Here is a 15,649-nt window from a genome sequence, read left to right as displayed (position 1 = left end):
AACCACTTTTCCCTGAATACATCGACAAATTAGTCAAAAACAGAAGTTTTAGAAAGGTTTTCTAACTCAAATCAGATCGACTCGAGAAAATCGAGATTTTCGTACAGTGCGCCACCAATCGACTGGAAAAACTTCCTAGTCCAGTGTTACTAACACCGGGGAAGTAGAGTCTAAATTGATTTAAAACAGACGCTTAATTTTTGTAGTAGAAAACAAAATAAGCAATTAAAGGTCACCGAGGCAAACTAACGGTCAATTCAAATATGAAAAACAGTTAAAATTGTGTATTTTGTTTAAAATAGTAGCTACTGATGTAATAAGTCATGTAAATAGTAGAAACAATACGCAACGCGTGTTGGTACGGTGGAGAGTGAGCTTCTTTCGATCTCTCGGACTTTTTGTACTGTCAGTATCAAAAGTCCAGATTCATGTAAATGCTTTATTTTGTCTAAAATACACGGCTTTCGACCGAACCACTAGCAGGCTATGTTAGCACATCTATGCCAATTACAAAGGTACCAAAATCTGAATTTTGATGATTTTTACGATCGTCCGGATGAGCAAATCACTGAATGGGCCTTTAATGCGTGACCTTTGAACTCGGGAATTTCCCAACTTTGCACAGAATTGCTGTTTTATTAATGTCTTGAAGTTGATGGCTCTTCTATATTGGAACTTCATTTTCTTTTATTTCAAGTTTTTACTATGGAAGTTAGTAAGGTCCGTTCATATTACGCCGCAATATGTTGCCTCTAGGCCTACTTCTTATCCAGATGACCTCTTTGAGCCAGCAAGTTGTTTTGTTTGCCTCTTCTTCGATGACTTTGGCCTCCTTTCACCCAATTAACAATTAATTATTTGTTGCTGTGTGTTCTGCAATATCCAATATGTATGTATGTTTCTTTCTGGTGCTCTGCGCTCTGGTGAAAGTTTTCTCACTAGCCTTTTCTGATTCAGTCTTGTGTTCTTTTAATCTGGAAGACAACACTTGAAACGACCGGGTTCTCCTTTATAAGATTTTGGGCAGCTCTTCCGTGGAATTTCGTTTCCTGCTTCGGCTGTCTGGAGGGGGGTTCTCGTTTATCCTTTGGGTGCACGAGGGCATTGCTTTTTGAAAATCCTGGATACCCGTTCAGATAAGACTTCCACAAACGGTACTGGGCACTACTACGAGGCCTTTGGTTTGTCTTGGCTGTCGCAAGCTTTGCTTGATGATGATGATGGTGATGATGATGATGATGATGATGATGATGATGATGATGATGATGATGATGATGACAACGATGATGATGATGATGATGATGATGATGATGATGATGATGATGATGATGATGATGATGATGATGATGATGATATTAATAATAATAACTATTGGGCCTACACAAATACAAGTTTATTTCCTGTAGCAGGTCTAAAAGGTGCCAAAGCGGTTTTTTTTAAGACAAAGAACTGCAACGCACAATGCGGTATTATTTTATGATGATGATGATGATGATGATGATGATGATGATGATGATGATGATGATGATGATGATGATGATGATGATGATGATGGTGATGGTGATTTTGATAATAATATCTATTGGGCCTATACAAGTTTGTTTCCTGTAGCAGGTCTAAAAAGTGTCATGCCCAATGCGTTTTTGTTTTTGTTTTTGTTTTTTGTTTTTTGAAGACAAAGAACGTTAACAACGTATTATTTTATTTGGTAAATAAGAAGAAAACACATGCAAACAACACCATTAGTATCCTTATAACATTTAAAAACCACTAAAGACGTAAAATCAAATGTTTAGTTTACAAATTATAACAGAGTTGGTCAGCTGCTGATCGTAAATTATTTCTACAATCAAAGAAAAATACAGTTGGCACACTTTGACAATATGTTGGAAATCATCATTGAAATTAATAGGCCTATAACTAATTAGTATAATGTCAAAATTGGTTTCATCAACATTGAATTGGGGGGAGAGGGCAGCGATTTATAGTTATTATGCCAGAGTGTGCCAACATTAATTTCCTTGATTGTAGATTGTTTCTTATGAATATTACAACCAATGCCCTCTGGCTCCATCTAACATGTTCCAATCCCTGAACCTTTAAGACCTTTTCTGGCAGCACTCACACCGATAGGGTTTCTCTTTTAATTGATTTTGGTGCGAGTTCTGAGGTGGATTTTAATTCTTTTACATGCTACTAACACCAGTCACGAACAACAAATTCCACCAAGAATGGCTTTGGAGAATAGCTGAGACCAGAGTCGCCTTGCAGTGAAGGAGGTGGTGAGTTGTCTGGTTTCTTGAATGTGAATTGGTGCAGCAAGTGTGTAAAGAAGATGTACAGCTCCATCTTGGCAAGGTTGTCTCCAATACAAACTCTACGACCTATATGATTAGATAAAAAATAAGAAATCAAAGAAATATTTTTTATGATGATGGATATAACGTACAGGCTGTCAGGTACAAAATTAAAGCTCGGACAAGTGAAGTTTGTTGCGCAAATCGATAGTTATAGTTTAGTAAATTGATTTGGAAATTTATGTCGATTATATTAAAAACAAATACCAGGCATTTAAATATCAAACATGATGCATGAAAATTATAATTATACTGCACCGTAATTCTTTTGTTTGTCTGCTTGTATGTATGTGGGTGTGGGTGAGTGGTGGTGTGTAGGATGTTTCCTATGGAAATCGTAACCTCCTATCCTTGTGAATATGGGGAATTTCGGATTAATTACATTCCCCGACTCCTGGGGATACATGAAGGGCATTATGTCCCCACTCTCCCGTTGTTTCTACCATCCAATCCCCCGGATTGCAGGTTCGGGCGATTACACTAGCTCCACACCCATACCCCTGCAGTGAGCACCAACCGGTGAATCCCTGTATGTTATCACCACCACCGGTGCCCCATAATTCCCATGGCAGTGGTGGGGTGGGGTGTCTGAAATACTAGTACGACGAATAGGACCTGTTTTTTTTTTCTTAGTTACCAACTGTACTCATGCAAACTCTGATCATGTTTGACGCTCAAGAAAGTTTCGCGACTCGTCTTTCTTGCGCCATATGAGAAAGTGATCATAGTCTGAGTTGAACATAGTCTGGTAAATAAGAAAAAAGAGGTCCTACTATAGTCGGACTAGGAAGTACTTGCATAATTACCTATTGAGAACGGTATCAGTTCTTCTTTTTCTTGCAATTCTCCGTCTTCGTCTAGAAATCTCTCTGGATTGAATTCATCCGGATTGGCCCACAAATCCGGGTCGTGATGGATGGCCCATAAATTAGGCAAGACTATGCTCCCTTTGGGAATTGTATATGGCCCGATAGTGGTTCCTTCGCCGCAAAAGTGTGGAACTCCCAAAGGTGCAATGGATGCGATTCTTTGGACTTCAAGAAGCGTTGCGCTAGTGAATGCTAATTCTGTTTTATCCGCTAGCCTTGGTAGACGATTTCTACCCACTACTGAATCTATCTCTTGATGAATGCGATGTTGAACTTCTGGAAAGAGGACCAGATACAATACCGCCCAACGCAACGTAGTAGAGGTTGTCTCCGTGCCAGCTACAAAGATAGATCTTACAGTGTGGGGTAGGTTCTTATCATTAACAGCAGAATGCGTGTGCAGTTTCTGCCTCTGTTTTATTTCATCAAGATAAACATCGACGTAGTCACTCGGCTCATTTTGGATATGGACTTTCTTATGTTCGTTCACATGATCACTTATAAATTCCATTATATTAATTCGATTTCTTGCCATTACGCTGTGAGATGATTGTAGGTACATTGCAAATGGAATCAACATATTCAACCCACCAGAGCCGGCGAGTTTAAAATTTTCATTTAACATGTGCATCAGACGTTCAAAGCTGGGATTGGAATACTCGAATCTCTTTCCAAAAACTACTGAGCAAATGACGTTCGAGGAAGCATTGTTAAAGAAATGGCATGGGTCAAAGGCCTTGCCTCTCAAATTGCTAATCTCTTTCGCTAAACATTCGGCTTCCTCTGATATGTTTTCTTCGAAGCTTCTCTTGCCTACTCCAAAACTGCGCAAAGTTGTCAGTGTTAATCGTCTCTGCTCTTTCCAAGGTTCTCCAGATGCCCCTGCTAAGCCTACAAAGAAACAGGGAGGACAATATTTAAACACTTTTGACATTTTTGCGCATATCAAGCTTGCATCGCGTAAATCGACTTTCATGATTAGCAATTGCATTTTCGCTTTTCAGAAAAAACTAGAGCGATAACCGCACCATAGCTGAACCATGTGGCTTTGGCAGTATATTGTGGTAGGCCTATACCACTGTCACGCGGAGTCTGTAATGGACATAACTCGAAATGCTACGAAGGTATGACCACCCGAATGGTGTTAATGAATCGGGAAAAGTAAAGAATATAAAATAAACTAGAGCAACTGTGCCCTTTGCAAGGGCACGAGGTAAGTTAGGCGGATGACTGTGACGATCTGATCAAGCAGCAATACTGTGCAGGATAGTATTAATTTTAATAAGACTGTTTCATTAATTGCCGTTTTAATATACCTTGATCGTGAGAAGCTGGCATTTTGAAAACTTGACTTTTGACCTCTGTATGACCCCTTAATGACCGTAAATGAATTTTAAAATATTTAAAACATGTTAAGAATGTCATAAAGATCATTGCATTTAAATTTCAGGTCAATTGAGGCATTTTGAAAACTTGACCTTTGACCCCTCTATTGCCCCTTAATGGCCTTAAATGAATTTGAAAATATTTTCAACATGTTTAGAATGTCATAAGGATCATTGCGTTTAAATTTCAGCTCAATCGGAGCATTTTGGAAAACTTGACCTTTGACCCCTTAATGACTTTAAATGAATCTTAAAATATTTTTAAATGTTTAGAATATCATAAGGATCATTGCATTTAAATTTCAGCTCAATTGGAGCATTTTGAGAACCTTGACCTTTGACCCCTTTATGACCCCTTAATGACCTTAAATACATTTTTAAATGTTTGAAACATGTTTAGAATGTCACAAGGATCATTACATTTAAATTTAAGCTCAATCTGAGCATTTTCAGTTAAAATGACCTTTTTTGACCCCTGTGACCCCTGGATGACCTCCGACGTTTGGAAATATTTTTATTATATTCTTTATGTTTTCCTCTTTCATATGACACCACTCATGGGGTCATACCTTCGTGGCATTTAGAGATATGTCCATTTCAGACCAAATGGTTAGTTAGTAAGCTAGTAACTTAGTAAGTAAGCTAGTAAGTAAGCTAGTAACATACACTCTTATAGGCTGATACCATTTCATGGTTCAGCAAAAAATAACAGCGTGAATGTGATATGCAGTAGAATATATTGGCTAACAGAAAAACGTTACTTGCTTTCAATTCATGTTCAAAGGTTGTGCCGATTTTACTTACTTGGGCCACGTTTTGCCACATTCGCATATAATTACCAAGATTGTACCGCGTAAAATGAACTGCCATGCTTAATATCGTCAAGGCAAATAGGTTTTTCATGTTTTTCTTTCACATAACAAACATTAGTAAATAAATAATATGATGTTTATTTCAAATTTATAAATTAAAATATCACTTAAAATGCACCATTGTTCATGTTGTTTAAAATTACCAATCTTAAGAGCACTAACCAGATAGTTCATAATTCAACTCAATTTAGTCACTATTAATGCTATACAGAAAGACACAAAAGTGGCCCAAGCTATTTTATTTAGGACTACTTTACACAATTGGCCCGTATCTTCGCTTGTAGACCATCGATTCTAATTGAAACAAGCTTCCCAGCAAACACAAAACGTTTTCGACATCATTTGCAAAAGGTTATGAAAGGTTGTCAGAAAACGTTTAAATGTCGGGTTATATAAAGGGTACATTAATGGTATAAAATGTTTTCATAACATTAAAAAACATTTGTTGGTAATTTACTGCACAGCAAACACAAATGTTTTACAGAAAACATTTAAATGTCGGGTTATATAAATGGTATAAAAACGTTTTAATAACATTCCAAATATTTTTTTGAAAACTTGGTGCAAATCATTCTAAACAGAATGTTATTTTGGGGTTGAAAAAATATTTACAATAACGTTTTTAAAATGTTTTCATGACCTTTATATAACCCGACATTTAAATGTTATTAAAACGTTTTGTAAAAAAACATTTTAAGAACATTTCTGTGTTTGCCTGGTGCAAATATTTTAACATAATGTTATTTAAGTGTTGACAAAGTATTTGGCCAAAAATGTTTGCAAAAATAGTTTACAATGACATTTCGAAAACATTTTGAAAACATTGTTGTAGTGTGTTTTCATACAAAACGTTTTAAAACGATTTCATGACCTTTATATAACCCGACATTTTAATGTTATTAAAACGTTTTTACCCAAACCAAAACCCAAAATATAACTTATCTAAAACGTTTTAAAAACGTTTTTGTGTTTGCTGGGTTATGTAGTAGCATATGACATTACCTTGACGTCCAAATAAAATTTATGACAATCAAAAAGTGACATTATTGCCTAATATTAGTTTCTAAATTGTACAACTTTCTTTGTTACAACTTGTGCTACACTATTTTTTTTTTCATCTTCACTCACCTTCACCGGTATCGGCATCAACCTTGTCTAAAATACGAGGTCTGTCACTCATACTGGGATTATTCAAACCTTCCTTCACATATTTGAAGTTGTTTAAAACAATAACCGACTTCCCAGCAAGGTTGAGGCTAAACACCGGTCCATACTTTTTGGCCAATAAATTGAGTAGTTGAGCCAGTGGTTGTCCTGAACGATATGCCGATATGGCAAGATTTGGTAGATATCCAAGAAATGGCCAGCCCCATGGTCCGGGTGGAAGTTCTTTAGGACTTCGTAGCCACCACGATAGAAGTAAAAATACCAGTACACAGAAGAAGACTGATTGGATATCAATATTAGCTATAAATGTCATGATTAACCAAGATTTATTATGACAAAATCAGAGCACAGATTCTGTACTAACTATATTAAATAATGCAAAAATAATTACTAAGAGTATACTGGGCGACCTACCAGCACATACGAGTACACTTGACATGATATATTCCCGGATATTTCCCCGGATATATCCTCATGGTTATGTAAGCATTACAAGGCTGTATTAAGGTTGGTCTTAACCCTGGCATTATGGAAACCTTTGGGTCTCATAACTGCTAAATTGTTGGTCTAAAGTATGAATGTAAACATATTTGGAATGAAAAAGACTGAATTCATGCATCCATCTGTGAGGTCAAATTTCGCCAATGTTTGTGGGCAACATAACAAACTTCTTTAAAACATTTTATTATTTATTTTTTTAACTAGATATAAATATCTAGGAAATTTGTCATTTTTTACTTCGATAAACCTCACTTCAAAATAATTATAGTGTTCATATCTAGTTTTTTAACAATTTTACTGAAGAATTGTTTTGATATGTTGCCCCGAATGCACCCCCCGCCTCCCTTTCGCGACTTTATACGAAACTGAACATTTTTGCACAAATTTTCTTTTCCGTTCTATATTTTTATATACTTTAGAAGTAGAGCCAACAATGAGGCCTAAAATTTCCATAATTCTAGGGTTCGGTTAAGACCAACCTTAAAGAGGTATGTAAATAGTGTAAAAGGCCAATAAAAGCTATATTGATATTGTTTCATTAAATCAAATATTGAATGTTTTCCTTTCTGCTTACTTGGCTACTAGGGGACCCACCTAACCAAAAGGACTGCAGAAAAGGTTGAACCATATACAAAATACCCTAAAAGGTCCGAGAGGTGTTGTAGGTTACTTTGAGGGTGCGGAGTTCGACTCTGCTGCATGTAAAATATAGATTTGGTGGAACATTGACAAATTCTCATTTTAAAGGCACACTGCCTGAAAATAATCCGTCATGAATTTGACAGAGTGCCGAATACGCAAAATCACTGTTCTATTTAAACTGCGTTTGAATTTTTTTTATACCATTCCATCGGTCCTTTTAGAAATTGAGAACGTTGGTGATCAATCATTTGCAATAGAAGTAAATGTGCAGTATATTACAATACTATCATGTTTTGAAACAAATAATTATGAACCCGGCAGAGTGTGGAATACGCAAAATTGCTGTTCTGAGTAAACGGTGTTTGAAAATCTTGGTACCATATTGCATTGGTCCTAAAAATTATTCATGAGCACTCATTTGAAATGCATAACATTGCAACCGGGGGGCAGCCCCCCCCCCCCGCTCGTCATGGCCGTCGGTTCATGTAAGGCCGTCGGCTTATTCTCTTATTTCCATGGGTAGACGGAAGGCGTTGTTGAAAAAAAAATTGGGTTAACAATAGACTATTTTTCACCCGTGACAGGAAAAAGGCCCGTAAGACCCTCCAACATTGAAAGATGGGGAGTGGGGAAGGGTGAGATATAGGGGGTAGTCTGTACTTCACATATATTGCATGTATGTTTCACTCGCCTCTCCAATTTTGATAGGGCACGCATTTCAATTGTTTAGTGCAAGTGTGCCAACTATTTTTTTCCTTGATTGTAGGCCTAACAAAATATTATTCAACCTTTCTCAATTTCTTTTGTATTTTATACTATCTTGAGTAGATGGCGAAAAAACTAACAAGCAAACAAATAAATAAACAAACAAAAAATATCAAAACAAACTTTCCTAACAGTTTTCTAAATTTGTGAAATATTTTCTGTTTGTTTTATTAAGCCCGTAAAGCTGTTTGCGCGTTCCGAGAAAATTTAGAAACGTCTCTTAGGAAAGTTTGTTTCGATGTTTTATGTTTGTTTGTTTATTTGTTTGCTTGTTAACTTTTACGCTATCTACTCAAGATAGTATTTATATAAAATACCGGTACAAAGAAATTGAGAAAGGTTGAATATATTTTGATAGGCATCTACTGATGATAGCATTTTTAAACCTAATGAAATAATACAAACAAACAAAAAGAAGGAAATCATAGACTTAGCACGAGTCAGAAAGATCATCTGGTATATTTTTTTTTATATTTCATGTTTGTTTGTTTGTTTTTTTATCTACTCAAGATACCATTTACGGTGCGATTTGCAAATCACCCGTTACGACATGCATCATCTTCTGTGAATATGCGTGAGCCCACTTATGGCCTGCATCATTTTCTCGGAAACACCAGGATTTAAAAAAAAATGTATATCCAAGCACTATGTTTTAACTGACATTTCTGAAGGAAAAAATTATTGCTTTATATTTTCATAGCAAAAAAGTGTATTTCTGAATTGTGCTGATTTCAACATGTATCGAATGACTGTTAGCACGACTGTGCATAACAAAATATTAAGGCCTCTTTGATTTTGATTTCTTCCTGATTTTTGTCTTCATCTTCTGTGATTACTTTGTCTTTCCGGTCCATTAATGTTCTTATGACACTGAGTTTGTGCTGCAATGGGTGATGATAGTGGAAAGGTAAATACTGGTCAGTTGTGTCTCTTTGTACCAAAAGTTTGATGATCCATCTTGTTTTTTGAAGATAAGTGTGCCGAGGAAAGGAACTTGTTGATTATCATCCGGTCTGCATCATTTTCTCGGAACTCGCAAACAGCTTTACGGGCTTAATAAAACAACACAGAAAATGTTTCACAAATTTAGAAAACGTCTGTTAGGACAGTTTGTTTTGATGTTTTTTGTTTGTTTGTTTATTTGTTAGTTTTTCCGCTATCTACTCAAGATAGTATTTATTTATAGAATACAAAGAAATCGAGAAAGGTTGAATATATTTTGGAAGGCCTATCTAATGATGATAGCATTTTTAAACCTAATGAAATAATACTAAATAAGAAGAAAATCATAGACTTAGCATGAGACGAGTAAGATAGATCATTTGGTATATTTTTTTTGATATTTCGTGCTGTTTTTTTATCCACTCAAGATACCATTTACGGTGCGATTTGCAAATCACCCGTTGCGACATGCATCATCTTCTGTGAACATGCGCGAGTCCACTTACGGCTACGATCTGCATCATTTTCTCGCAACGCGCAAACAGCTATTTTCTGAAGATATCAGTGCGGACCTAATAAAACAACAACAAAATATTAGACAAATTTAGAAAACATCTGTTTTTGATGATTTTTTCCGCTATCTTCTTAAGATAGTATTTATTTTTAAAATACAAAGAAAGTAAGTAAGAAAGGTTGACAATATTTCGTAATATTTTTACAATAAAAAAAAAAAACCCATTACTTCTAGAGTAGAAAGATGCAATGAATCGGGGTGAGAGTCAAAATGCTATTTTCAGTAGATTCAGAAAAATTCTAAAACGCGCACGGGTGCTTTGCGCGAATTAAAATATCGGCATTCGGCCTAATGCCGCGCTATTTAAAAAAAAAAAGGGGGGAAGAGGTAAAAATAAAAAAAACAGGCAGATGCGGAAAGTGATGATTCTGTAATATCGCTTTAAACTTTTCATCGGGAGTAATGTGTTAAAAGAACAAATTCGCCGCTGCATGCTGAAGTAAAAATTAGAGAAAATAATGTAAAACATTACTTCTAGAGTAGAAAGATGCAATAAATCGGGATGAGAATCAAAATGCTATCTTCAGTAGATAGAGCGAAAAAATTCTAAAACGCGCACGGGTGCTCTGCGCGAATTTTTAAAAAATCGGCATTCGGCCTAATGCCGCGCTATTAAAAAAAAAAAGGGGGGGAGAGGTAAAAATGGACAAAAGGCAGATGCGGAAAGTGATGAATCTGTAATATCGCTTTAAAACTTTCTGATCGGCACTGGTGTATTAGAAAGAAAAAAAATTTGCCGCTACACGATGAAGTAAAAATTTAGAGAAAATAATGTAAAACATTTCTTCTAGGGTAGAAAGATGCAATGAATCGGGATGAGATTCAAAATGCTATCTTCAAAAGATTTAGACAAATTCCTAAAACGCGCACGGGTGCTCTGCGCGAATTTAAAATTAGGCATTCGGCCTAATACCGCGCTATTTAAAAAAAAAGGGGGGGAAGAGGTAAAAATAGAAAACAGGCAGATGCCGAAAATTATGAGTCTGTAATATCGCTTTAAACTTTCTGATCCGGACTGATTTATTAGAAAGAAAAAATTCACCGCTCCATGACGAAGTAAAAATTTAGAGAAAATAATGTAAAATATTACTTCTAGAGTAAAAAGATGCAATGAATCGGGATGAGAATCAAAATGCTATCTTCAGTAGATAGAGCGATAAAAATCCTAAAACGCGCACGGGTGCTCATCGCGAATTCAAATATCGGCACTCGGCCTAATGCCGCGCTATTAAAAAAAAAAAAAGGGGGGGGGGGAGGTTAAAATAGAGAAACAGGCAGATGCGGAAAGTGATGGGTCTGTAATATCGCTTCAAACTTTCTGATCGGGACTGATTTATTAGAAACAAAAAATTTAAAATGCTATTTTCAGTAGATTCAGAAAAATTCTAAAACGCGCACGGGTGCTCTGCGCGAATTTAAAAATCGGCATTCGGCCTAATACCGCGCTATTTAAAAAAAAAGGGGGAGGGGAAGAGGTAAAAAATAGAAAACAGGCAGATGCCGAAAATTATGAGTCTGTAATATCGCTTTAAACTTTCTGATCCGGACTGATTTATTAAAAAGAAAAAATTCACCGCTCCATGACGAAGTAAAAATTTAGAAAATAATGTAAAATATTACTTCTAGAGTAAAAAGATGCAATGAATCGGGATGAGAATCAAAATGCTATCTTCAGTAGATAGAGCGATAAAAATCCTAAAACGCGCACGGGTGCTCATCGCGAATTCAAATATCGGCACTCGGCCTAATGCCGCGCTATTAAAAAAAAGGGGGAGGGAGGTTAAAATAGAGAAACAGGCAGATGCGGAAAGTGATGAGTCTGTAATATCGCTTCAAACTTTCTGATCGGGACTGATTTATTAGAAACAAAAAATTCAAAATGCTATTTTCAGTAGATTCAGAAAAATTCTAAAACGCGCACGGGTGCTCTGCGCGAATTAAAATATCGGCATTCGGCCTAATGCCGCGCTATTTAAAAAAAAAAAAGGGGGGGAAAGAGGTAAAAAGAGGTAAAAATAGAGAAACAGGCAGATGCGGAAAATGATTAGTTTGTAATATCGCTTTAAACTTTCTCATTGGAACTGATGTATTAGAAAGAAAAAAAAACACTACATGATGAAGTAAAAATTTAGAGAAAATAATTAAAAATATTACTTCTAGTGTAGAAATATGCAATGAATCGGGATGAGATTCAATATGCTATGTTCAGTAGATAGAGCGAAAAAATCCTAAAACGCGCACGGGTGCTCTGCGTGAATTAAAAAATCGGCATTCGGCCTAATGCCGCGCTATTTAAAAAAAAAAAGGAAAAAAAGAGGTTAAAAATAGAAAACAGGAAGATGCCGAAAATGATGAGTCTGCAATATCCCTTTAAACTTTCTGATCGGGTCTAATGTATTAGAAAGTAAGAATTCGCCGCTACATGATGAAGTAAAAATTATTTAATGATTAACCAGGAAACAGTCGGAAAGTAAACAATCCAAATCAGCAATCGCAGACCACGCAGTTCAACATAATCATGTTATCAATTGGGATGACGCAAAAGTTCTTGACAAGGAAAGTGATCTGGGGGCTCGCCGCATCAAAGAATCTATGTGGATAAGAAAGAGAGCTCCAAACACCATGAACAGAGATGAGGGGGCCCATTTTCTCAGTCACGTATACGATCCACTTCTGGGCGCTGGTGACCAATCAACCAGAAGGAAGGATCAAGTAGGCCTACCATCACTCCGATGATGGCCTTCGACCAAGGTGGCCGAAACTGTCAGGTCAGTAAAATATAGTTGGTTTTGGCAAGAAGAACATTCTGTTAATTGTATCAAACAAACCTAATGAATTTCTTCAAGAATAAACATAAGGTTCATTTCAGGGAAGTAAAAGTAATTTACATTAAAATTCCAAACCCGTGGGTGAATAGCACAGACACGTATTGGTGGCAGTATAAAGCAGTGTCGATAACGTCCGACATAGCTATAGATTTGTCAACAGTGAGCTCTTGACATTACGACAGCACTTAAGAGCTCACGCTAGAGTCGCTTAAGGGAGGTGTAATGAGCGTGAACCTGGTTTGGATGCAGAGGGAGTGTGCCTGTAACAGACACAGCCACCAGAAAAGGACCAGCTCAGATCGCGCGCCAAATAAGTTTGCAGTCCAGAAATTTCATTTTTTCTCAGCCTTGCAAAAAATAGGCAGAGGTGGGAATCGAACCCGGGACCTCGGTGTTGTAAAACCTACTGCGTTACCACTGAGCCAACTTACAATCAGCTATGAGAAGTTTGATAGTAATCCTTGATATTGCTGAATAGAATAAATCAATACTGATAGGTCTATTTATCTAATGTACGATGTTATTCAAATTGGCCTATAAACTAGGAATATAATGTGAAATGACTATCAATCGATCAATCAATCAAGTTGTCAAGTTATCAACAATCAATAATAAACCGACGTAGGCCTATCATGGAATATTACTAACTAGGCCTACTAACTAATATACCAAATAAATAAAATAAATAAATAAGTCAGTAAATAAATAAATAGGCATAGGCCTAAATAAATAAATAAATACATAATGCAGTATTTTAGTTGCAAAATTCCAAACATTCTATTCACACATTCTATTATAATTTTCTGCTATACACGCAAAGGACCTGTGCCTTTAATATGTCCGCGCCTAATCAATAATGAGTCTTTCACCATGCTCACACACCATGTTAAACTATTGTATCCCTGCAAGTATAGTACTGACCAAGTCCTAACACCTCAATGAAATGGATGCTATAACGTACCCAATCAAGCGAACATATCAAGGTCATATCAGGGCGTTATACAAATAATGGTCAAAGGTCAACGTTTCCAAAGAAGTATAGTAATAGATGTAGACACAAGCTTTCGTGCGGGAAACATAAACACATAGTCGTCAGTCGTGTGGTTTTTATGAGATTTGATACGGCGCTGAAGTCTATTGGCTGTCCCAAAATCAGTACCAGACCCGGTTTCCAGACGGCAATGTGTGTGTTGTTACAAGGAATGCAAACTCATTTTATCAATGAGTGAACCACATAGAGGAATACGACATCTATCGTGAGCCAATCTGCATTCTGTTGCCTGCAAAAGCCGACGATCAGGTAAAATGTCTAAAAGCAGCGTGACTAGATATTTGCGTTAATTTCATGATACGTGTAAAACGCATTGAAAACGCCAAATTGCAGTCATAAAATATATAATATTAGTAAATCACCCAATCGAATGTTAACGTAGGTATGTGGAAAAGAACTGCAATAACAATAACAAACTATGTGCCCAAAGAGTTGTCTTTGGCATGTCGCTTTTTTGAAATATGACCAAAAATATCAAATTTTGGAAAAACGCCCCAAAATTTAAAACAAACACGAACCTTCCAAAATAAATATATATTAGCACTCGGCGGCCCAGTCACTACCTGCCGCTGTGATTTGGGGTAACTCATTGCTTCCCCTCTCCAGATACCGGAACTTCAAGGTCGCTCATACCCCAGCCCTTAATTAACCAATTTGTTCACGGAAGTTTGTCAAATTTGGTCAGGATGTCGGCACATAACATAACGCTAGAGAACTCCGATTCCTCTTTTGCATCTACTATTAGTACCAACGACTTACAATATACAGTAAACGTTTATTACGCCGTTTTCATACCACTTCTTTCGTTCCTCGTAACGGGTGGTAACATTTTCATAATTGTGGCGTTTTGGAAGTTACCCTCGCTACGTGATAAACGCAGTGAACTTTTAATTTGGAACCTCTCAGTTGTTGATCTTTGCACCGGTTTTGTTCTTCTCTACATATCTCCTGTGTATATTTTTCGCGGCTATAACCCATTAGGTGAATATGGCTGTAGATTAGCTCACGCGTCTTTTCATATCACTGTTAATGCCAGCATATTTACCCTTATTGCAATCAGTGATCGATTTCTATTAGTACTTGTTGCTTATCCACGATATTTGAAAATGCAATCGACATTTCGTATTCGCCTCACAATCATCATTTGCTGGACGTTAGCTTTTTTAATAAGTGTCATTGAACACAGCACATGGAATTTAGCAAAGACATTAGACGAGTCAGCGGATATCGACTTCGGGAGAATGTGTCTGAGTCCACCAAGACGCATGAGAGCCTTTTCGCTTTACGCATTTCTAGCAGTTTATCTAGTACCTGTATTGATCGTTTTGGGGTTGAGTGTGGCATTCTTTATTTTGCTTTGGAAGCGAATTCATAGAAACGCACGAATTGGAACTGTTTCACCAGAGACGAACGCATGTCGTTCGAGGGCTCAGGTCAAACAGGAGGAATCCAGAAGAGCTGGTGGTAATTCAACAGAGTCTGTCATCAGAGAACGCGGTAAACAGAATAGCCGCTACAATAGACCAGCGATAAGTTTGACTGTGTTAGTCTCGGCTATGGCCATCTGCATGTTACCGTACAGTATTTATGTTATTATAACAGAATTCTTTTGTTCGAAATGTTTTGTCCCCGGCCTTGTTAACAGTTTGTTATTGCTGCAATCATGCAACGCAATGTTAGATCCAATTCTTTACGG

At 36.8% G+C, this 15,649-nt stretch overlaps 1 protein-coding gene across 1 annotated transcript; it reads right to left on the bottom strand.

Moving 5' to 3' along the window:
- Positions 1 to 1,946: 1,946 nt before the first annotated feature.
- On the bottom strand, positions 1,947 to 7,018 carry LOC140159146 (cytochrome P450 2J4-like). Its single transcript, XM_072182506.1, has 3 exons — positions 6,612 to 7,018; positions 3,164 to 4,117; positions 1,947 to 2,384 (listed from the first exon to the last, which is right to left on the bottom strand). The coding sequence occupies exons 1-3, from the start codon at positions 6,961 to 6,963 to the stop codon at positions 2,197 to 2,199; spliced, it is 1,494 nt and encodes a 497-aa protein (XP_072038607.1). The 5' UTR covers positions 6,964 to 7,018; the 3' UTR covers positions 1,947 to 2,196.
- Positions 7,019 to 15,649: the final 8,631 nt, after the last annotated feature.

This window comes from Amphiura filiformis, chromosome 8, assembly GCF_039555335.1.
Source record: "Amphiura filiformis chromosome 8, Afil_fr2py, whole genome shotgun sequence".
Lineage (NCBI taxonomy): Eukaryota > Metazoa > Echinodermata > Ophiuroidea > Amphilepidida > Amphiuridae > Amphiura > Amphiura filiformis.
The sequence above is the reverse complement of the archived record's forward strand: the minus strand, read 5'-3'. Positions and strand labels throughout refer to the sequence as shown.